The sequence below is a fragment of the Tamandua tetradactyla genome, chromosome 1 (genome assembly GCF_023851605.1).
Source record: "Tamandua tetradactyla isolate mTamTet1 chromosome 1, mTamTet1.pri, whole genome shotgun sequence".
In the NCBI taxonomy this organism is placed as follows: domain Eukaryota; kingdom Metazoa; phylum Chordata; class Mammalia; order Pilosa; family Myrmecophagidae; genus Tamandua; species Tamandua tetradactyla.
The window spans coordinates 14444775-14469626 of record NC_135327.1 but is presented as its reverse complement, the minus strand read 5'-3'; the positions used below and the strand labels follow the sequence as shown (position 1 = coordinate 14469626).

Here is a 24852-nt window from a genome sequence, read left to right as displayed (position 1 = left end):
TTCTTTTTAGGAAGCTTTTGAATGACTGATTCAATTTCTTTACTTGTGATTGGTTTGTGGAGGTCATCTATTTCTTCTTGAGTCAAAGTTGGTTGTTCATGTCTTTCCGGGAACCCGTCTATTTCCTCTAAATTGTTGTATTTATTAGCGTAAAGTTGTTCATAGTATCCTGTTATTACCTCCTTTATTTCTGTGAGGTCAGTGGTTATGTCTCCTCTTCCATTTCTGATCTTATTTATTTGCATCCTCTCTCTTCTTCTTTTTGTCAATCTTGCTAAGGGCCCATCAATCTTATTGATTTTCTCATAGAACCAACTTCTGGTCTTATTGATTTTCTCTATTGTTTTCATGTTTTCAATTTCATTTATTTCTGCTCTAATCTTTGTTATTTCTTTCCTTTTGCTTGCTTTGGTATTAGTTTGCTGTTCTTTCTCCAGTTCTTCCAAGTGGACAGTTAATTCCTGAATTTTTGCCTTTTCTTCTTTTCTGATGTAGGCATTTAAGGCAACAAATTTCCCTCTTAGCACTGCCTTTGCTGCGTCCCATAAGTTTTGATATGTTATGTTTTCGTTTTCATTTGCCTCCAGGTATTTACTAATTTCTCTTACAATTTCTTCTTTGACCCACTTGTTGTTTAAGAGTGTGTTGTTGAGCCTCCACGTATTTGTGAATTTTCTGGCACTCCGCCTATTATTGATTTCCAGCTTCATTCCTTTATGATCTGAGAAAGTGTTGTGTATGATTTCCATCTTTTTAAATTTGTTAAGACTTGCTTTGTGACCCAGCATATGGTCTATCTTTGAGAATGATCCATGAGCACTTGAGAAAAAGGTGTATCCTGCTGTTGTGTGATGTAATGTCCTATAAATGTCTGTTAAGTCTAGCTCATTTATAGTAATATTCAGATTCTCTATTTCTTTATTGATCCTCTGTCTAGATGTTCTGTCCATTGATGAGAGTGGTGAATTGAAGTCTCCAACTATTATGGTATATGTGTCTATTTCCCTTTTCAGTGTTTGCAGTGTATTCCTCACATATTTTGGGGCATTCTGGTTTGGTGCATAAATATTTATGATTGTTATATCTTCTTGTTTAATTGTTCCTTTTATTAGTATATAGTGTCCTTCTTTGTCTCTTTTAACTGTTTTACATTTGAAGTCTAATTTGTTGGCTACTAGTATAGCTACTCCTGCTCTTTTCTGGTTGTTATTTGCCTGAAATATCTTTACCCAACCTTTCACTTTCAACCTATGTTTATCTTTGGGTCTAAGTTGTGTTTCCTGTAGACAGCATATAGAAGGATCCTGTTTTTTTAATCCATTCTGCCAGTCTATGTCTTTTGATTGGGGAATTCAGTCCATTAACATTTAGTGTTATTACTGTTTGGATAATATTTTCCTCTAACATTTTGCCTTTTGTATTATATATATCATATCTGATTTTCCTTCTTTCTACACTCTTGTCCATACCTCTCTCTTCTGTCTTTTCGTATCTGACTCTAGTGCTCCCTTTGGTATTTCTTGCAGAGCTGGTCTCTTGGTCACAAATTCTCTCAGTGACTTTTTGTCTGAGAATGTTTTAATTTCTCCCTCATTTTTGAAGGACAATTTTGCTGGATATAGGAGTCTTGGTTGGCAGTTTTTCTCTTTTAGTAATTTAAATATGTCATCCCACTGTCTTCTAGCTTCCATGGTTTCTGCTGAGAAATCTACACATAGTCTTATTGGGTTTCCCTTGTATGTGATGGATTGTTTTTCTCTTGCTGCTTTCAAGATCCTCTCTTTCTCTTTGACCTCTGACATTCTAACTAGTAAGTGTCTTGGAGAACGCCTATTTGGGTCTAATCTCTTTGGGGTGCGCTGCACTTCTTGGATCTGTAATTTTAGGTCTTTCATAAGCGTTGGGAAATTTTCAGTGATAATTTCTTCCATTAGTTTTTCTCCTCCTTTTCCCTTCTCTTCTCCTTCTGGGACACCGACAACACGTATATTTGTGCGCTTCATATTGTCCTTGAGTTCCCTGATCCCCTGTTCAAATTTTTCCATTCTTTTCCCTATAGTTTCTGTTTATTTTTGGAATTCAGATGTTCCATCCTCCAATTCACTAATTCTAGCTTCTGTCTCTTCAAATCTACCATTGTAGGTATCCGTTGTTTTTTCCATCTTTTCTACTTTGTCCTGCGCTCCCATAAGTTCTGTGATTCGTTTTTTCAGTTTTTCTATTTCTTCTTTTTATTCAGCCCATGTCTTCTTCCTGTCCTCCCTCAATTTATCGATTTCGTTTTTGAAGAGGTTTTCCATTTCTGTTCGTATATTCAGCATTAGTTGTCTTGACTCCTGTATCTCATTTGAACTATTGGTTTGCTCCTTTGACTAGGCCATATCTTCAATTTTCCGAGCGTGATCCGTTATCTTCTGCTGGCGTCTGGGCCTTTAATCAGATTTCCCTGGGTGTGGGACCCAGCAGGTTGAAAGATTTTTCTGTGAAATCTCTGGGTTCTGTTTTTCTTATCCTGCCAAGTAGGTGGCGCTTGTGGCGCTCGTCTGTCTGTGGGTCCCACCAGTAAAAGGTGCTGTGGCTCCTTTAACTTTGGAAAACTATCGCTGTAGGGGAGAGTTGCCAGCCGGAGCGGCTTGGGGGAGTGCCATTCCGAATCTCCCAGCTGTCCCAGGGGTCCGTACGTGGGGAGGGTCACTGGCCTCCGCTGCTTGGTGGAGCGCCTGTCCAAATTTCCCAGCCGGCCCCCGGCGCCAAGCGTCGTGGTGGGGCGCCGGCCTCTGCGGCTTGGGGGAGTGCCTATCCACTGTTCCCAGCCGGACCAGGAAGCCACGTGTTTGGAAGGGACCCCGGTTGCTGGTCTCCGCGGCTTGGGGGATCTCCCATCCAATCCTCCCAGCTGGTCCGGGGGGCCGCGCGTGGGGGGCGGGCACCAGCCGCCGCAGCTTGAGGGGATCGCTTGTTCAGTTCTCCCAGCCGGCCCTGGAAGGAGGAAGGGAGGGACTCCGGCCATCTGCCGCCCTGGCCCGGGGAAGCGTGCATCCCTCGGCGAAAACACCGCAGCGGGTTCTCCCAGCCAGTCAGCCGTTCCAGAATGGGGTACGCTGTCTTCTTGGTCTCTGTCGGGGTTCTGGGAGCTGTTCTGTACCGTTTCTACTTCCCTAGCAGCTGTTCTGGAGGAGGAACTAAGACCCGCGCGTCTTAATAAGCCGCCATCTTCTCCGGACTGCTTTGGATTTTGTAGTTTAGGTCAGGAGTTAATTATGTGGAGACCCACCCACTTGGGCCATTTCTTTAGAAGGATTCGCGGGACTCACAGGCAGTGGTACTTGGGGCTATTGTTTATTGCAGCTAAAGGGTATGCAATAGGATCAGCAAGGGAAAAAGACACATCAGCTGGAGTCTGGAAAAATCCGTGCACAAATTTCCTGTTTTCTCTTTCCCATTGGGAGGGGTCAAACAGACATGCTCCTTTCTTCAGCAGCAAAATGCGACAATACCTGTGCAATATTTCTGCCCAGGGGAGCCCATTTGAGATTCAGAGTCCAGATTATCTATTGGGTGCTGGTCATGTAAGATTTCTCTTCCAGAATTTCCAAAATTCCACACTCCCAGAAGGAGAGCTGATATTGAGTTCCCAGGCAGGCAGAATAGCTCTATCACTTAGGGACTATTTCAAAAGCCAGGCTCCCAGGTGCTAACCAAAGACCCACCCTGCAAACAGACCCCTTCTGAAGATTAAGCCTGCTATGTTAACTCTCTTTCCTGTGCTGTTCTTCTCTAGACCCAAAGAAAACTGACGATGTTTGCCATTAGTGATAACCTTACCGTAGAGACAAATGTCACAGGCTTTGGGGTTAGACATATATGGGTGTACCTTCCACCTAACCTTGAATGAGTTATTTTCCCTTTCTTAGTCTCCTAGGTTTCTTATCTGTATAAGGAATAATACTTTCCTCACAGTGTTGTTGTGAAGATTAAATGATAATATATGACAAATGTTTAGCTCAGTACCTGCCACATAGTAGATGCTCATGAAATGGCGGTTAATATAATTGTTACTGCACTGGCATCTCCATGCACTATGAATTGCTGTAATAAGGAATCTGGCACCTTTTAGTCAGCCTTGAATCATAATCAGGAATTTTCAAACATACACAGATTTTAATGTTCTAAGTCCCTCTTTCCCTCCCTATCTTTCTCCCTCCTAGGACATACACTTTTAAGGAATTTTAATATGCCCGGGACCTCTAGGCAATTAAGAGTTGAATAGCATAGTCTTTGCATTTAGATTTATAGACTACTAATGTACTGACTCTAAATGCAAGGTAGAAAATACATACTTTAAAAGAAATACAAGAAGAGTACTGTGGAGCATAGAAGTAAAAACAGTGAATTCTAAGTTGAGGGGCTATTGAAGGTTTCACAGAAGAGGTGGTTTTTGAGCTGGGCCTTGAATAATTTTGATTTTAATAGGCAGAGAAGAAGACAGGAAAGTATTCGTGTCTATGTGAACAGCGCAAACAAAGGGGGCTTAGAGGGGTTAGAGGCATCCAGTCTTCATGACAACCTGGTGGGGCCAGTGCTGTCCACTGTGCTCTTCCTGTTCCGTGGATGAGGAGGCAGAAGCAGGAGGAACTGGTTACTGGGCCTCTGAGTACAGCCCCATTTGACAGTAGGAATAGCTAGATCAGAGTTCAGCTTGCCCAACACCAGAGTCCTTTCAGATTTTGTGCTGACCTCCTCCATATTATATCACTTGTCCTATTGTACTTTGTGTATGTTTAATTACATAGTAACACAAAATAATTGTCACTATAAAAATGCCAGTGGTGCATAAGTAGAGTAAAAAGTGAAAGTTCTCTTGTTGCATTGACTCCTTTCTATTCCCCTTCTTAGAGGTAACGCCTGTCAACAATTCTGTATCTTTTTAAGTATTTATATATATGGAAATATGTTTTTTGTACATGAATTATAGTGTATATATTCTGCACCTTGATTTTTCTGGTCACATAACATACAATTACAAGAGTTCATTCCACCTTAATTCATACATCTCTACCTCATTCTTTTTTTTTTTTATTAGTAAAACCAATCAGCATACAATAGGAACATTCTTTTTTTTTTTCATCACATAGTTGTATATTCATCATCAGGATCATTTCTTAGAACATTTGCGTCAATTCAGAAAAAGGAATAAAAAGAAAACAGAAAAAGTTCATGCATACCATATCCCTTTCCCCTCCCTTTCATTCATCACTAGCATTTCAATCTACTAAATTTATTTTAACATTTGTTCCCCCTATTATTAATTTTTAATCCATATATTTTACTCATCTGTCCATAAGTCTACCTCATATCCATGTGTTTTACTCATCTGTCCATAAGTCTATACCTCATTCTTTTTGACTGATGTATGGTATCCATGTTTTACTCCTCTGTCCGTAAGTCTGCCTCATTCTTTTTGACTGATGTATAGTATTTCATGATTTGGGGTTTACATCATCTGCTTATTTTTCTATTGCTTTTTATGAGCAGTTTGAGTACCTGCTTTCAGTTCTTCGTGGTACATATGGAGAAATGGGATTGTTGGATCATATGGTAATTCTGTACTTAACTTTCTGAGGAATGAGCAAACTGTTCCCCAGAAGCTGCACCATTTTACATTCCCACCAACAATTAATGAATGTTCCTATTTTTCCATATTCTAACACTTGTAATTCTCCACTTTTTTTTAGTAGTAGCCATTCTAGTGAAAATGAAATGGTATCTTGTGGTTTTGATTTGCATTTCCCTAATAGCTAATGTTGTTGAACATCTTCTTATATGCTTTTTTTTGCCTCATGCTTTTTGACCAAATATGTATCTTCTTTGGAATAATGTCTGTTGAAGTCTTTTGCCTGTTTTTAAATTGGGTTGTTTTTCTTTCTGTTGTTGAGTTGAAGAATTTCTTCATATATTCTGAATATTAAACCCTTATCAGATATATGCTTTTCAAATATTTTTTCCCATTGAGTAGGTTCTCTTTTTACTTGCACAATAAAGTCCTTTGAGGCACAGAAGTTTTTAATTTTGATGAGTTCCTGTTTATCTGTTTTTCCTTTTGTTGCTTGTGCTTTGGGTATAAAGTATAAGAAACCATTATCTAACCCAGTGTTCTGCAGATGCTTTACCATGCTTTTCTTCTAGAAGTTTTGTTTTTATTTTTTTTAATTTTTTAATTTTATTTTTTTTAAATACCAAAAAACACCTAACAAATGCAAACATTCCTGTTTTGATCATTCTGTTTTACATATATAATCAGTACTTCACAGTATCATCATACAGTTGCATATTCATCATCATGATCATTTCTTGGAACATTTGCATCTATTCAGAAAAAGAAATAAAATGAAAACAGAAAAAAAAATTTTACATACCATACCCCTTACCCCTCCATTTCATTGATCACTAGCATTTCAAACTAAATTTATTTTTACATTTTTTCCCCCTATTATTTATTTTTATTCCATATGTTCTACTTGTCTGTTGACAAGATAGATAAAAGAAGCATCAGACACAAGGTTTTCACAATCACACAGTCACATTTTGAAAGCTACATCATTATACAATCATCTTCTAGAAACATGGCTACTGGAACACAGCTCTACATTTTCAGGCAGTTCCCTCCAGTCTCTCTATTACATCTTGAATAACAAGGTGATATCTACTTAATGCATAAAAATAACCTCCAGGATAACCTCTCGACTCTGTTTGGAATCTCTCAGCCATTAACACTTTGTCTGATTTCACTCTTCCCCCTTTTGGTTGAGAAGGTTTTCTCAATCCTTGATGCTCAGTTTCAGCTCATTCTAGGGTTTTTCTCAATTCCTTGATGCTGAGTCTCAGCTCATTCTAGGATTTCTGTCCCGTGTTGCCAGGATGGTCCACACCCCTGGGAGTCATGTCCCACCTAGACAGGGGGAGGCTGGTGAGATTGCTTGTTGTATTGGCTGGAGAGAGAGGCCATATCTGAGCAACAAAAGCGGTTCTCTTGGGGGTGACTCTTAGGCCTAATTTTAAGTAGGCTTGACCTATCCTTTGTGGGGTTAAGTTTCATATGAACAAACCCCAATATTGGGGGCTCATCCTATAGCTTTGGTTGTCCACCCTGTTTGTGAGAATATCAATCTTCTAGGAGTTTTAGATTATATTATATATTATATTCAGGTATTTGATCCATTTTGAGTTGATATTTAAATATGGAGTGAGGAAGGGATCCACCTTCATTCTTTTGCATATAGGCATCCAATTTTCCCAGCACCATTTGTTAAAGAGATGATTCTTTCCCCATTGAGTGGACTTGTCACCCTTGTCAAAAATCACTTGGCCATAAATATGGGGGTTCATTTCTGAAGTCTTAATTCAATTTTATTGGTCTATATATCTGTTTTTGTGTCAGTAACATGCTGTTTTTATTGCTGTGGCTTTGTAATACATTTTAAGATTGAAAACTGTGTGACCTCCAACTCTTGTTCTTTTTTAGGATATTTGAGCTCCCTTACCATCTATAAATTTGATGATTGGCTTTTCTATTTCTGCGAAGAAGACTGTTGGAATTTTGATTGGAATTGGGTTGAATCTGTCAATCACTTTGGGTAGAATTGTCATCTTAACAATGTTTAGTCTTCCACTCCATGAGCATGGAATGCCCTTCCATTTATTTAGGTCTTCTTTGATTTATTTTGGCAATGTCTTATAGTTTTCTATTTATAAATCCTTTATATCCTTGGCTTGATTTGTTCCTAGATATTTGATTCTTTTAGTTGCTATTGTAATTGTAATTTTTTTTTTTATTTCTTCTTCAGGTTATTCATTACTAGTATATAGAAACGTTCTTCAGATCATTCATTGCTAATATATAGAAACATTACTGATTTGGGGGTATTGATATTGTAGCTTGCCATTTTGCTGAATTCTTATATTAGTTTCAGTATTTTTATTGTGGATTTTTCAGGATTTTCTGTATATAGTATAATGTGTAAAGGCATTTGAGAAAATTCAACATCCTTTCTTGTTAAAAGCACTTCAAAGGACAGGAATAGAAGGGAACTTCCTCAAAATGATAAAGGGAATATATGAGAAACCCACAGCTAACATCATCCTCAATGGGGAAAAACTGAAAACTTTCCCCTTAAGATTAGGAACAAGACAAGGATGTCCACTATCACCATTGTTATTCAACATTGTGTTGGAAGTTCTAGCCAGAGCAATAAAACAAGAAAAAGAAATACAAGACATCAAAATTGGACAGAAAGAAGTAAAACTCTCACTGTTCACAGATGATATGATACTGTATGTTGAAAACCCTGGAAAATCCACAGCAAAACTACTAGAGCTAATAAATGAGTACAGCAAAGTGGCAGGTTACAAGATCAACACTCAAAAATCTATACTCTTTCTATGTACTAGTAATGAACAGTCTGAGTGGGAAATAAAGAAAAAAATTCCATTTACAATTGCAACCAAAAGAATAAAATATTTAGGGATAAATTTAACTAAAGAGACAAAAGAACTATACAGGGAAAACTATAAGAAATTGCGAAAAGAAATCACCAAAGACCTAAATAAATGGAAGGGCATACTGTGTTCATGGATTGGAAGAGTAAATATATTTAAGATGTCAATTCTACCTAAATTGATTTACAGATTCAATGCAATACCAATTAAATTCCCCAAAACTTACTTTTCAGAAATAGAAAAACCAATAACCAAATTTATCTGGAAGGGCAAGGTGCCCCAAATAGCTGAAAATATCCTGAGAAAGAAAAATGAAGTCCGAGCTCTCACACTATCTGACTTTGAGGCATATTATGAAGGTCAAACAGCATGGTACTGGCCTCAAAGTAGATATTCTGACCAATGGAATTGATGAGAGTGTTCAGATATAGATCCTCTCATCTATGGACAATTGATCTTTGATAAGGCAGTCAAGCCAACTCACCTGGTACAGAACAGTCTCTTCAATAAATGGTGCCTACAAAACTGGATACCCACATGCAAAAGAATGAAAGAGGATCTATATCTCACACCCTGTACAAAAATTAACTCAAAATGGGTCAAAGACCTAAACATTACATCTAAGATGATAAAACTGTTAGAAGAAAATGTAGGGAAATATCTTATAAATCTTATAATAGGAGACAGTTTCCTAGATTTTACATCCAAAGCATGAGCATTGAAGGAAGAAATAGATAAATGGGAACTCTTCAAAATTAAACACTTCTGTACATCAAAAGACTTTGTCAAGAAAGTAAAGAGACAGCCTACACAATAGGAGACAATATTTGGAAATGATATATCAGATATGGGTCTAGTATCACAAATATATAAAGAGATTGTTCAACTCAACAACAAAAAAGACAAACAACCCAATAACAACATGGGCAAAAGACATGAACAGACACTTCTCAGAAAAGGAAATACAAATGGCTAAAAGGCACATGAAAAGATGCTCAACTTCCCTGACTATTAGGGAAATGCGAATCAAAACCACAACTAGATATCATCTCATACCTACTAGAATGGCCATTATCAATAAAACAGAAAATGACGAGTGCTGGAGAGGATGTGGAAAAAGAGCCACATTTATCCACTGTTGGTGGGAATGTCAAATGGTATAACCGTTGTAGAAGGCAGTTTGGCAGTTCCTCAGGAAGCTAAGTATAGAATTGCCATATGTTCCAGCAATACCATTGCTATGTATCTTCTCAGAGGACATGAGGGCAAGGACACATTTGCACATCAATGTTTATAGCAGTATTAGTTACAATTGCAAAGAGATGGAAACAGCCCACATGTCCATCAGCAGACAAGTGGCTAAATAAGCTGTGGTATATGCATACGATGGAATATTGTGCAGCTGTAAGAATAAAGTTATGAAGTATGTAACAACATGGATGAACCTTGAGGACATTATGCTGAGTGAGATTAACCAGAAACAAAAGGACAAAATACTGTATGTTCTCACTGATATGAACTAACATTAATGAATGAACTTGGAGAATTTCAGTTAAGAACAGAGACCATCAGGAGATAGAAATAGGGTAGATATTGGGTAATTGGAGCTGAATGGATACAGATTGTACAACAGGACTGATTGTAAAAATTCAGAAATGGATAGCACAATACTACCTAACTCTAGTACAATAATGTTACTATACTGAATGAAGCTGAATGTGAGAATGATAGAGGGAGGAGGACTGCAGGCACAAAGGAAATCAGAAGAAAAGATAGACAATAAAGACTGAGATGGTATATTCTAGGAATGCCTAGAGTGTACAATGATAGTGAATAAATGTATAAATTAAAAAATGTTTTTGCCTGAGGAAGAACAAAGGAATGTCAGTGTTGCAGGGTGTTGAAAATAGATGGTAACTCATATTTTCAAACTAACTTATGTCTGAGACTAAAGCAAAAAATGTTTATTTGGTACAAAATTTTTATTTTGGCTAGTGCATCTCCTAATGTAACTTATATGGACAGTTTAATTGAATACCATAAGTACATGGATCCTTGAATGGGGCATGCGATTTTATAAGTTTGTCCAGAGTGAGACCCCGATAAATCCCAGAGTGATTTGAACAGTGAATTAAAAAGTTTTTGCAAAGTCCCTTGGGGGAATGGTGAGAAAGGGGGAAAATTCAGCTTCCCGATTTGGAGAATTCCTGATATTCTCGCAAGCAGTGAGGACAACAAAATCAATAGGCCAAACCCTCAATCTTGGGGTTTGTTCATATGAAACTTATCTCTGCCAAGGATAGGCTAAGCTTACTTAAAAATTAGGCCTAAGATTCACCCCCAGAGAACCTCTTTTGTTGCTCAGATATGGCCTATCTCTAAGCCAAAACAGCAAGCAAACTCGCTGTCCTCCCCCTCTCTGTGTGGGACATGACTCCCAGGGGTGTAAACCTCCCTGGCCACATGGGACAGAAATCCTAGAATGAGTTGGGACTTAGCATAAAGGTATTGAATAAACCTTGACTGAAAGGGGGAAGAGAGAAATGAGACAAAATAAAATGTCAGTGGCTGAGAGATTTCAAATAGAGATGAGAGGTTATCCTGGAGGTTATTCTTACACGTTATTTAGATATCCCCTTTTTAGTTTAAGGTATATTAGAGAGGCTAGAGGAAAGTGCCTGAAATTGTAAAGCTGTGTTCTAGTAGCCATGTTTCTTTCTTTTTTTTTTTTTTTTTATTAATTAACGGAAAAAAAGAAATTAACCCAACATTTAGAAATCATACCATTCTACATATGCAATCAGTAATTCTTAACATCATCACATAGATGCATGATCATCGTTTCTTAGTACATTTGCATTGGTTTAGAAGAACTAGCAACACAACAGAAAAAGATATAGAATGTTAATATAGAGAAAAGAAATAAAAGTAATAATAATAGTAAAAAAAAAACCTATAGCTCAGATGCAGCTTCATTCAGAGTTTTAACATGATTACTTTACAGTTAGGTATTATTGTGCTGTCCATTTTTGAGTTTTTGTATCTAGTCCTGTTGCACAGTCTGTATCCCTTCAGCTCCAATTACCCATTATTTTACCCTGTTTCTAACTCCTGCTGGACTCTGTTGCCAATGACATATTCCAAGTTTATTCTCGAATGTCAGTTCACATCAGTGGAACCATACAGTATTTGTCCTTTAGTTTTTGGCTAGACTCACTCAGCATAATGTTCTCTAGGTCTATCCATGTTATTACATGCTTCACAAGTTTATCCTGTCTTAAAGCTGCATAATATTCTATCGTATGTCTATACCACAGTTTGTTTAGCCACTCGTCTGTTGATGGACATTTTGGCTGTTTCCATCTCTTTGCAATTGTAAATAACGCTGCTATAAACATTGGTGTGCAAATGTCCGTTTGTGTCTTTGCCCTTAAGTCCTTTGAGTAGATACCCAGCAATGCTATTGCTGGGTCGTATGGCAATTCTATATTCAGCTTTTTGAGGAACCACCAAACTGCCTTCCACAGTGGTTGCACCATTTGACATTCCCACCAACAGTGGATAAGTGTGCCTCTTTCTCCGCATCCTCTCCAGCACTTGTCATTTTCTGTTTTGTTGATAATGGCCATTCTGGTGGGTGTGAGATGATATCTCATTGTGGTTTTGATTTGCATTTCTCTAATGGCCAGGGACATTGAGCATCGGTTCATGTGCCTTTTGGCTATTTGTATTTCCTCTTCTGGTAGGTGTCTGTTCAAGTCTTTTTCCCATTTTGTAATTGGATTGGCTGTCTTTTTGTTGTTGAGTTGGACAATCTCTTTATAAATTCTGGATACTAGACCTTTATTTGATAGGTCGTTTCCAAATATTGATTCCCATTGTGTAGGCTGTCTTTCTACTTTCTTGATGAAGTTCTTTGATGCACAAAAGTGTTTAATTTTGAGGAGTTCCCATTTATTTATTTCCTTATTCAGTGCTCTTGCTTTAGGTTTAAGGTCCATAAAACCACCTCCAATTGTAAGTTTCATAAGATATCTCCCTACATTTTCCTCTAACTGTTTTATGGTCTTAGACCTAATGTTTAGATCTTTGATCCATTTTGAGTTAACTTTTGTATAGGGTGTGAGATATGGGTCTTCTTTCATTCTTTTGCATATGGATATCCAGTTCTCTAGGCACCATTTATTGAAGAGACTGTTCTGTCCCAGGTGAGTTGGCTTGACTGCCTTATCAAAGATCAAATGTCCATAGATGAGAGGGTGTATATCTGAGCACTCTATTCAATTCCATTGGTCGATATATCTATCTTTATGCCAATACCATGCTGTTTTGACCACTGTGGCTTCATAATATGCCTTAAAGTCAGGCAGCGCAAGACCTCCAGCTTCGTTTTTTTTCCTCAAGATGTTTTTAGCAATTCGGGGCACCCTGCCCTTCCAGATAAATTTGCTTATTGGTTTTTCTATTTCTGAAAAATAAATTGTTGGGATTTTGATTGGTATTGCATTGAATCTGTAAATCAATTTAGGTAGAATTGACATCTTAACTATATTTAGTCTTCCAATCCATGAACACGGTATGCTCTTCCATCTATTTAGGTCTTCTGTGATTTCTTTTAGCAGTTTTTTGTAGTTTTCTTTATATAGGTTTTTTTGTCTCTTTAGTTAAATTTATTCCTAGATATTTTATTCTTTTAGTTGCAATTGTAAATGGGATTCTTTTCTTGATTTCCCCCTCAGCTTGTTCATTACTAGTGTATAGAAATGGTACAGATTTTTGAATGTTGATCTTGTAACCTGCTACTTTGCTGTACTCATTATTAGCTCTAGTAATTTTGTTGTGGATTTTTCCGGGTTTTCGATGTATAGTATCATATCGTCTGCAAACAATGATAGTTTTACTTCTTCCTTTCCAATTTTGATGCCTTGTATTTCTTTTTATTGTCTAATTGCTCTGGCTAGAACCTCCAACACAATGTTGAATAATAGTGGTGATAATGGACATCCTTGTCTTGTTCCTGATCTTAGGGAGAAAGTTTTCAATTTTTCCCCATTGAGGATGATATTAGCTGTGGGTTTTTCATATATTCCCTCTATCATTTTAAGGAAGTTCCCTTGTATTCCTATCTTTTGAAGTGTTTTCAACAGGAAAGGATGTTGAATCTTGTCAAATGCCTTCTCTGCATCAATTGAGATGATCATGTGATTTTTCTGCTTTGATTTGTTGATATGGTGTATTACATTAATTGATTTTCTTATGTTGAACCATCTTTGCATACCTGGTATGAATCCTACTTGGTCATGATGTATAATTCTTTTAATGTGTTGTTGGATACGATTTGCTAGAATTTTATTGAGGATTTTTGCATCTATATTCATTAGAGAGATTGGATTATGGTTTTCTTTTTTTGTAATATCTTTTCCTGGTTTTGGTATGAGGGTGATGTTGGCTTCATAGAATGAATTAGGTAGTTTTCCCTCCACTTCGATTTTTTTGAAGAGTTTGAGGAGAGTTGGTACTAATTCTTTCTGGAATGTTTGGTAGAATTTACATGTGAAGCCGTCTGGCTCTGGACTTTTCTTTTTAGGAAGCTTTTGAATGACTGATTCAATTTCTTTACTTGTGATTGGTTTGTGGAGGTCATCTATTTCTTCTTGAGTCAAAGTTGGTTGTTCATGTCTTTCCGGGAACCCGTCTATTTCCTCTAATTGTTGTATTTATTAGCGTAAAATTGTTCATAGTATCCTGTTATTACCTCCTTTATTTCTGTGAGGTCAGTGGTTATGTCTCCTCTTCCATTTCTGATCTTATTTATTTGCATCCTCTCTCTTCTTCTTTTTGTCAATCTTGCTAAGGGCCCATCAATCTTATTGATTTTCTCATAGAACCAACTTCTGGTCTTATTGATTTTCTCTATTGTTTTCATGTTTTCAATTTCATTTATTTCTGCTCTAATCTTTGTTATTTCTTTCCTTTTGCTTGCTTTGGTATTAGTTTGCTGTTCTTTCTCCAGTTCTTCCAAGTGGACAGTTAATTCCTGAATTTTTGCCTTTTCTTCTTTTCTGATGTAGGCATTTAAGGCAACAAATTTCCCTCTTAGCACTGCCTTTGCTGCGTCCCATAAGTTTTGATATGTTATGTTTTCGTTTTCATTTGCCTCCAGGTATTTACTAATTTCTCTTACAATTTCTTCTTTGACCCACTTGTTGTTTAAGAGTGTGTTGTTGAGCCTCCACGTATTTGTGAATTTTCTGGCACTCCGCCTATTATTGATTTCCAGCTTCATTCCTTTATGATCTGAGAAAGTGTTGTGTATGATTTCAATCTTTTTAAATTTGTTAAGACTTGCTTTGTGACGCAGCATATGGTCTATCTTTGAGAATGATCCATGAGCACTTGAGAAAAAGGTGTATCCTGCTGTTGTGGGATGTAATGTCCTATAAATGTCTGTTAAGTCTAGCTCATTTATAGTAATATTCACATTCTCTATTTCTTTATTGATCCTCTGTCTAGATGTTCTGTCCATTGATGAGAGTGGTGAATTGAAATCTCCAACTATTATGGTATATGTGTCTATTTCCCTTTTCAGTGTTTGCAGTGTATTCCTCACATATTTTGGGGCATTCTGGTTCGGTGCATAAATATTTATGATTGTTATGTCTTCATGCTGAATTGTTCCTTTTATTAGTATATAGTGTCCTTCTTTGTCTCTTTTAACTGTTTTACATTTGAAGTCTAATTTGTTGGCTACTAGTATAGCCACTCCTGCTCTTTTCTGGTTGTTATTTGCCTGAAATGTCTTTTCCCAACCTTTCACTTTCAACCTATGTTTTTCTTTGGGTCTAAGATGTGTTTCCTGTAGACAGCATATAGAAGGATCCTGTTTTTTAATCCATTCTGCCAGTCTATGTCTTTTGATTGGGGAATTCAGTCCATTAACATTTAGTGTTATTACTGTTTGGATAATATTTTCCTCTAACATTTTGGCTTTTGTATTATATATATCATATCTGATTTTCCTTCTTTCTACACTCTTGTCCATACCTCTCTCTTCTGTCTTTTCATATCTGACTTTAGTGCTCCCTTTAGTATTTCTTGCAGAGCTGGTCTCTTGGTCACAAATTCTCTCAGTGACTTTTTTTCTGAGAGTGTTTTAATTTCTCCCTCATTTTTGAAGGACAATTTTGCTGGATATAGGAGTCTTGGTTGGCAGTTTTTCTCTTTTAGTAATTTAAATATGTCATCCCACTGTCTTCTAGCTTCCATGGTTTCTGCTGAGAAATCTACACATAGTCTTATTGGGTTTCCCTTGTATGTTATGGATTGTTTTTCTCTCGCTGCTTTCAAGATCCTCTCTTTCTCTTTGACCTCTGACATTCTAACTAGTAAGTGTCTTGGAGAACGCCTATTTGGGTCTAATCTCTTTGGGGTGCGCTGCACTTCTTGGATCTGTAATTTTAGGTCTTTCATAAGAGTTGGGAAATTTTCAGTGATAATTTCTTCCATTAGTTTTTCTCCTCCTTTTCCCTTCTCTTCTCCTTCTGGGACACCGACAACACGTATATTTGTGCGCTTCATATTGTCCTTGAGTTCCCTGATCCCCTGTTCAAATTTTTCCATTCTTTTCCCTATAGTTTCTGTTTATTTTTGGAATTCAGATGTTCCATCCTCCAATTCACTAATTCTAGCTTCTGTCTCTTCAAATCTACCATTGTAGGTATCCGTTGTTTTTTCCATCTTTTCTACTTTGTCCTGCACTCCCATAAGTTCTGTGATTTGTTTTTTCAGTTTTTCTATTTCTTCTTTTTGTTCAGCCCATGTCTTCTTCCTGTCCTCCCTCAATTTATCGATTTCATTTTTGAAGAGGTTTTCCATTTCTGTTCGTATATTCAGCATTAGTTGTCTCAGCTCCTGTATCTCATTTGAACTATTGGTTTGTTCCTTTGACTGGGCCATATTTTCAATTTTCTGAGTGTGATCTGTTATCTTCTGCTGGCGTCTGGGCATTTAATCAGATTTCCCTGGGTGTTGGACCTAACAGTTTGAAAGATTTTTCTGTGAAATCTCTGGGTTCTGTTTTTCTTATCCTTCCCAGTAGGTGGCGCTCGTGCCACTCATTTGTCTGCGGGTCCCACCAGTAAAAGGTGCTGTGGGTCCTTTAACTTTGGAAAACTCTCGCCGTGGGGGAGGTTCGCCAGCCGAAGCGTCTTGGAAGAGTGCCAGCCGGCCCGGGGATCCGAACGCGGGGAGGGTCGCCGGCCACCGCTGCCCGGGAGAGCGCCCGTCCTAATTTCCTAGTCGGCCCGGGGCGCCAAGCGTGGCGGCAGGGCGCCAACTGCCGCACCCCGGGATAGTGCACCGTTCCCAGCCGGACCGGGAAGTCACGAGTTTGGAAGGGACCCCCCCCAGTCACCGTTCTCCACGGTGTAGGGATTTCCGATCCAATTCTCTCAGTTGGTCTGGGGGGCCTCGTGTGGTGGGGGCGCCAGCCGCTGCGGCTTGAGGGGACCGCCTGCCCAATTCTGCCAGCTGTCCCGGGAAGGAGGAAGGGAGGGTCTCCGGCCGCTTACCGCCCTGCCCGGGAAAGCCCGCCCCCCTCCGTGATCTCACCGAAGCTGGTTCTCCCAAACAGTCAGCCGTTCCAGGATGGGGTACGCTGTCTTTTTTATTTCTGTCGTGGCTCTGGGAGCTGTTCTGTATCATTTCTATTCCCCTAGTAGCTGTTCTGGAGGAGCAAAGGTGAGGGTGGCAAGGCTATCGAGGACGGTGGCGGAGGAGCCAGTGAAGGCGGAAGAGGGCACGGTGGTGGTTGGAGAGCCGCTGTAGTAGGAGGAGAAAGGGAAGGATAAGATGGCGGATGGAGCGCCGCTGGAGCAGAAGGGGAAAGAGAAGGGCAAGATGGCGGGGCGGAGAAGGGGGGAAAAGGAGGGCTAGATGGTGGCAGGAGCGCCGGCGGAGATAGGGGAAGAGGAGGGCTAGGTGGCGGCGGGAACGCCGGCGGAGAAGGGGGAAGAGGAGGGCTAGATGGCGGCGGGAGCGCCGGCGGAGAAGGGGGAAGAGGAGGGTTAGATGGCGGCGGGAGTGCCTGTGGAGAAGGGGGAAGAGGAGGGCTAGATGGCGGCGGGAGTGCCGCCGGCGGAGAAAGAGGAAGAAGAGGGCTGAATGGCAGCGGGAGCGCCTGTGGAGAAAAAGGAAGAGGAGGGCTGAATGGCGGCGGGAGCGCCGCTGGCTGAGAAAGAGGAAGAGGAGGGCTGAATGGCGGTGGGAGTGCCGCCGGCGGAGAAAGAGGAAGAGGAGGGCTAGATGGCGGCGGGAGCGCCGGCGGAGAAAGAGGAGAGGAGGGTTGAATGGCGGCCGGATCGCCGCTGGCGGAGCGTAGCCATGTTTCTTTAAGATGATTGTATAGTGAGTGATATAGCTTTCGCAGTGTGACTGTGTGATTGTGAAAACCTTGTTCTGTTGCTCCTTTTATCTACAGTATGGACAGATGACTAAAACGTATGGATTAAAAAGAAAAAAATAATAGTTGGAACAAGTGTTAAAATAAATTGGGTAGAGGGGAAAACTAGTGGTCAATGAGAGGGAGGGTTAAGGGGTATGATATGTGTGAAATTTTTTCTTTTTTTTTTTCTGGAGTAATGTAAATGTTCTGGGTAATAATCATGGTGATGAATGCACAACTATGTGATGATATTGTGAGCAATTGAGTGTGCGCCAAGTGTGGAGGGTTCATATGTTAAGAATGTTCGTGCCTGTATATTGATTGGTTTTATTAAGAAAAATTAAATATATATGTATATACTATACAATATATCTAATCTTACCATGGAAAAGACCTTGCTCAGGATACATGTAAAATAGAGTTCAAAAAGAAAAACATTTGACTACTTAAACTTTTTTTCACTTTTTTAAGTCAAAAAGCACAATCTGCAAATTAATGGGCAAATATTTTTCTCTAGTTTATTTTTTGCAACATAGGACAGATTCATTTACTTAATATGTAGAATGTAAGTAATGTATCAGTAAATAAAATGAGCACCGTCATATAAAAATGGGCAAAGAAAAAATGCAAATTGTCAGTAAACATTTAAAAATTAATAAAAATTATCATAGCGTCAGAAATGCAAATTGAAACATAAGTTTTGTGTTTGGGAAGAGGGTGAATTGAAACATGTTCTTCATACCCCATTGTACCTTTCTGGTCGTATATATCAAAGTCTGTTAAATGTGCTTATTGTTGACTTGGCACTTTCCTTCTGGGCATTTTTCCTAACACAATAATTATGAATGCATGTATCTAAGTATCATTTGTTATGGGGGAAAAATTGGAAACCATCTGAATGTCTGACAAAGGGGATTGATTAAATAAATTGTGATAATTCCATGATAGGGAATACTATGCAGTTATTTTAAATTTATAATTTAGAACAGGAAATGCAGATAGACTTAATTTTCCTGTCTCAGTGTGTGATTTGTTGGGGGTCTTTTCCTGGGACACTATGTCGAGAAGGACTCTGAAGCCATGTCTGGGCTCAGCTATGCTCAGTGAACGATTTTGCCATGGGAGATGGAGGACTGACAGCAAGTGTGTCAGGTATAGACTTTTCCTGTAGGGGAAGAATATTTAATGATAACTACAAAAACTGGGTATAGATCAATATACTTGTAGGCTTACTTTGTGTATGGGGGGGGCTATTAGTTGAAAAAAAAGATTCAACATACCAGAATATTATTAATCTTTATTAATGTTATTAATCTTTATTTATTTTAAATTAGAGGAGTTATAGGTATACAGAAAAATCATACAGAAAGTGCAAAGTTCCCGTATAAGTCCTCACACACACAGTTTTCCCTATTATTTATACATTGCTTTAATGTGAAGCCTTTGCTACAATCAATGAAGCAATATTATTATAATTGTACTATTAAATATAATCCATGTTTTGCATTAGGGCTCACTAATTTTTGTTATACAGTTCTTTGGTTTTTAGAATTTTTATTCTGGTGACATGTAATTTTGTAAAAACTAAAATTTTTCCCTTTAATATATTCAGTGGTTATTTTCTGTTAATAGGATTATGGATGATTTCTGTTTGCTTTTTTGAGGGATTGACTTTTTTACAAAATTTCTTCAAAAAGTAGTAGAAAGAAATTCATAAATGTTATAATTAGGAAAAGTTACAGGGAAAAACAGTGGTAAGGGACATTGTTTAAACAAGGACCATGTTTTAAGGAATTACAGTGTCCAGATTTTGTTCCTTACAGATTTCAGTTTTTCTATAGAAGTATTATCTGCCCAGTAACTCAGCACCTGGAAGTTGATGAGTCTATATGACTTCAAGAGTCCCTGCTTTTGTTCCTTTTCTTTATGGCTTCAATTCATTTAAGCAGCATCTGTGAATATGTAGAGACAAAGATATGTAGTTTCTGTCTTTTAGAAGGTTATGTTCTAAAGGGAAGATAGACTTGAAATAGTAATAATACTGGTAGTACTGGTAGTAGTGACAAGAACAAACACCTAGTATTTTTACTTGCGAGGCTTTGTTATAAATGCTTTATGTGTAATTACTCATGTACTCTTTACATGGCCCTGTGAGATCGGTAACATTGTTATCTCCATTTTCAGATGAGGAGACTGAAGTATAGAGTTTAAGTAAGTGGCTAAGCCAGATTCAAACTCGGGCAATCTGGCTTTAGAATTTGTTTAACCACTACTTCCCTCAGTCACTCTCAGTTATTATTCATTTGCTTTACATGGAGCAGCTCATTTCCTTCTCAGAGCAAATCTTCCTGTCTTGTTCATCAAAAGCTTTACTGGGCATTCCTATATATCAAACACTGAGTTGGAAGAAGGCATGCAGAGATGAATGTAAAGCAGTTCTGTTCTTAGTGCCTGTGTGCATGTTTGTTGGAAGGTTTGGTTGTGGAAATGTGAGATCAGTGTAATGCTGCATAAAGTATATTGATGATTACGGATGCCAGAGACTAGGTCTGCTTTACTTTAAGATCTTCCTCTTAATCAGTTCACTGGAGGGGCCTTGGGAGGGGTATTTTGGTATGGCAAAACACCTTACTGTCTTACTTTGGGGATGGGGAATAATTGACACCTTAATCTGAAGTGGGGAGTCAGAGAAATCCTTTTTAGATCAGTAGGATAACTATATTAGGGGCAACAGAATGAATTGCCATAAAAAGGGGTAATGGTAGGTAATACACAGGACTGGCAGGCAGATCATTTAGTGCTGCAAAGTGCTTTGGGAGCCTCAAAAGGCCACTTGTGACTTCAAGAGTAAGGGGAACCTGGAGATGATATCTGAATCCAAGATTGATTTTGTAATGAGGAAATCGATTTTCTTAGGAAATTGTATGACAGTATGATGTTTGGATAAATGCACTTCTTGGTTAGTATGTTGTAGACACTTTGACAGATTGTCTCTCTGTCTGGATGTATTGCTATTTACTCCTCAGTGCTTAAAACCTCCTCTTTCCTTTCAATGATGCTGTCTTGTTTTCCCCTTCTAGGTTCATGGAATCTGAGCTGGACCTAAATGACATCATTCAGGAGATGCATGTGGTGGCCACCATGCCAGACCTGTACCATCTTCTGGTGGAGCTGAATGCTGTGCAGTCTCTTTTAGGGTTGCTTGGACATGATAATACAGATATCCTTTCAGGTCTGTCTTTAGTAGAAGGGTTGACATGGCAGAGGAAAGGCTGTTTACTTTTCTCTCCTGCCTGTCTCTGCCAATGTTTGCTCTCATGTCTGGTGTTCTATTTCCATTCTAATTAGCTCCCATCTTTAAACACACTGTTCTTTATTCACTTGAAAATCTATTTTTAATCTATTAATAAATCTTGGGCAATCCTTTATTGTCCTGTTTGCTCTTATTAATGCTAGAATTCATTATGATATATCTGTTCACACATAAACAGCATTAAGTTTCAGGATTTGGATTTAGGGCCTATTATAATGGCAAGGCCAGACAGGATTTGAATCTCTTGATCTAGATATCATTCTGCTAATAGATGGTCCAATGGAGGTGAGACTAGAGGAAGCAGTGAACCATGGTGGAAAGCACATTAGGATGTCTGAAGGATAGGAATTTTTTTCTGTTTTGTCCACTTCTGTATTCTCAATTCCCTAAAAAGACCTGGGTGCACAGTAGTGTTTTTTATTTGTTGAATGAGCATCAGACTTAAGTGGAGAATCTAGGTTTGATACCTGATTTGATTTCTTGTGTGGTATTTGGTGCCTCTCCAGGCCTTGGTATCCACATTGACAATAGTGGAGATAGTAACTTTTCCCTTGCTTTGTTATTGAGAGGATTAAAGGAGCCCATGTAAGTGCTGAGCGCAGTCCCTGACATGTAGTAGGCACTTGGTATGTTAGTTATAACAACCTAAATCATGACTTCCGAAGCCATTTCATACTATATCAAATGTGCCACAGCTTTAGTATAAAAGGCTTTTGATGTGCCTGTGGACTGGGATATATTCATTAAACCAAATTCTCTTCCAATGGTTGTTCTGTTTGAATCCAAATTTCTAAAGATAAGGGATAAGTAGTTAGCCTGCTTGAGTGATATTCATGGGAAATTAGCCACTACCTCATGTCATTTTCATCCTTCTGGTAATCTCTCTCCTGAGAGTGTGTCTGACTAGGTTCTTTCCTGCCTAATAATTCTCATAGAAATAGATCAGTGAATAATTTTAATTCAGACTTCTTGAAGGGTGATCTTAACCCATTTCTGATACTTCATGTAATGTTAGACAGTTTTAATTGCTCTGCTAGTCCCTAAATTGATGACCATGTTCCCCAGGGTAAACTGGATTTCTGGGTTGTGTGGGAACCCTACTCAGCTTGTTTCTGGGTGAACTTGTATGATCTCATGAATTCATTCAGTAGATACTCTTCGGGTACTTAATATATGCCAAGCTAGGGACAAAAAGGCTGGTCTAGGTCTTCAAATAGCATCTGTCAATAAACCTATATTGGATATCTGCCATAAGATTAATCCTATTCAAGATTCTAAATGTTCTTCACAGATTTAGAGACTAAAAGCTTTAGTTGTAATTTCACCTTTCAGTTCATGTACAGAGTTAATTTATCTAGTGATGAGTCTTTCATCTAGATGTGAACAGCTAACTGATGGCAAGATGGAGACTAGCACTCTAGTTTCCTGATTTCCGGTCGAAGTACGTTGGTTCTTTGTGGTGTACCTTGAGTTCTAAAGTGTCTTTTCTCTTTGGAATTTACTACATTGTTGACAGAGTTGCATAGGCACACATTACCGTATGTATTAATACAGAAATTACCTAGTTTGTTGCTGGAAACCAGCTCTCATTCTTTTTTCTACTCCTGCCAACTCAAAATAACAGTAGCATCTTTCTGAAGATACTGACAATTTGCTTGTTCACCAGTCTGGTTCCTGCTGGGGAGAAGACTTACAAAAGAAATGCTGTTTGACATTGACATTCTTAGGAAAGGCAAGGGCACAGATGTTCAAAGTTGTTAAGTTCTGGTCTTTAAAAAAGGAGAAAAAAACAAGTCCCCCTATATCTTTGATATACTGCCATTTCCTTGCTGTTTTCTCAGAGCTAAACTGGTTTTTCCCCCTCTTGTATGCCAGCCTTCACCCAGCTGCCCTAATGATATTTTTTTAGTCTGATTTTTAATTATGTCCTGTCTCAAATTTAAAGTGCATTTGAAATTTTTGTAATTACTTTAATTTTAATTAGATGCAGTAATTAAGATAAATGTCATCTTCCTTAAAGTACAGTTTTTCTTGAAAGTGGTTTCAGGAAAAGGTAGACCCTCTTGTCTTGAATCTAACATATCTTCTATCATTTGGAACGTTGATTTCCCTGCAACATTGCATTCTCCTTGTCTTATCTGTGATCTATAATGGAAATTTTTCTTCAGGAAACAGTTGTTAACAATTTACTGTTGTATAGCTGTAACTGCCAGAAACACCTTACCATGAATAAACAATTTCATGGCAGTCATGACTGAAATTTTTAATCTTTTTTAACTCTTCATTTATCAAACACGACTATACATGGCTAGTTATGTTTCTGGAAGCACAGGTCATCTTTGCTTTGTCCTTCTCTGAGAAAACATAAACTATAGGGATTTTAATTGGATCAGAGGCTGGTCTGTGGTAACCTTAAGAGGCAGAGAATGTGAGAAAACAGCTGTGCCTCGTCCTTTCAACCGTGAGAAGCTGCTTCAGAGTTTTATTCTGGTGCTCTGCATCGCTGCTGCTGGTGAGGACTTGTCTGCGCTTCAGTGCCTCATCTCCCCCCTGAGGCCAAAGCCCAGTATTCGGTTGGCTTCAGAAAGGATTTTTCATCTGTGAAGAGCAACTACGGAGGGGTTAACTGGGGAAGGAGGCCGCACATTCTCATACACTGCTGGAGAGTTAGTTTAAGTGCATTAGGAGGGAACATAAGGTGGAATCCACAGTTGCTACCTTTAAGAATAATGCTTTTTAAACCAATTTTTAAAGTAAATCATTTAAATGTGTTTAGAGCCCCTTTTTGTGAACCTTTTGGAGTATTCCACAGAAAAATAGTCAAAGTTATATTTGAAGATGCTTCCATAAGATATTGCTAAACAAACCATTTTTTTTTTCTTTCGGCTTGGTTTAAGCCAAGTTTATTCAGTTTGCCTAAAGGAACAAGGAGGAATAAAAGACAGGGAAGATAACCAGATGGTTGTTGATCATCCCTTCCACTGCCAAAAAGAAATTACCACTAAATTCATAAGAATCCTGTTTTTATGAGTCATTTGCTATATTCTCAGTTTGAGTGACAATTCAGTGTTCCTTTCTAAAAACCTTTTAATGGATTTCTGGCATTTACTGGGTGCCGCCTTTGTATAATAAACTGTCCTGAGTGCTGTTGAGAAACCAGAAATATGAACTTTAGTTGAGAGGAAGAATACTCAAATTATTATCCCTATGGCATGTGGCCCATGGAGTGTTACTCTAAGAAATGCCATTGAAGTTCTGAGAAGGTCTGGGCTATCTCTCTCATGGGAGTGATCATGGAATTGGGAATTGGAAGCTTTTGATAGGTGTGGAGATTAGAGCACAATTCAGGTTATTTTCTTGGCCTCTACCTTGGTAGTAGAAATTACTGTTCCTCATATGCTAGAAGCTGACTTGTTTTTGTGGTCACAACAAACTTACCAAAATATCAGGTCTATGGCTTTGTTTGGAGAAAAAAAAATCACAACTATTGCTTCCTAGCTAAGTGTCTTATTCTTTAATAAAAAATATTGAGTAATCTAAACCCAGTTTACTCAAAGCCTGCTTTCTCTCCACCCTTTGTGATTCAGAAAAATGAGGTCTT

At 38.4% G+C, this 24852-nt stretch overlaps 1 protein-coding gene across 3 annotated transcripts in view; it reads left to right on the top strand.

Annotated features, from left to right (window-relative positions):
- The window catches only part of CTNNBL1 (catenin beta like 1), a 256473-nt gene that overhangs the window by 68175 nt on the left and 163446 nt on the right, over positions 1 to 24852 (top strand). For all 3 annotated transcript variants that reach the window (XM_077169106.1, XM_077169116.1, XM_077169098.1), the window contains one exon: positions 21019 to 21160. In XM_077169106.1, the coding sequence (XP_077025221.1) occupies positions 21019 to 21160 (142 nt within the window). The remainder of the gene's footprint in view (positions 1 to 21018; positions 21161 to 24852) is intronic.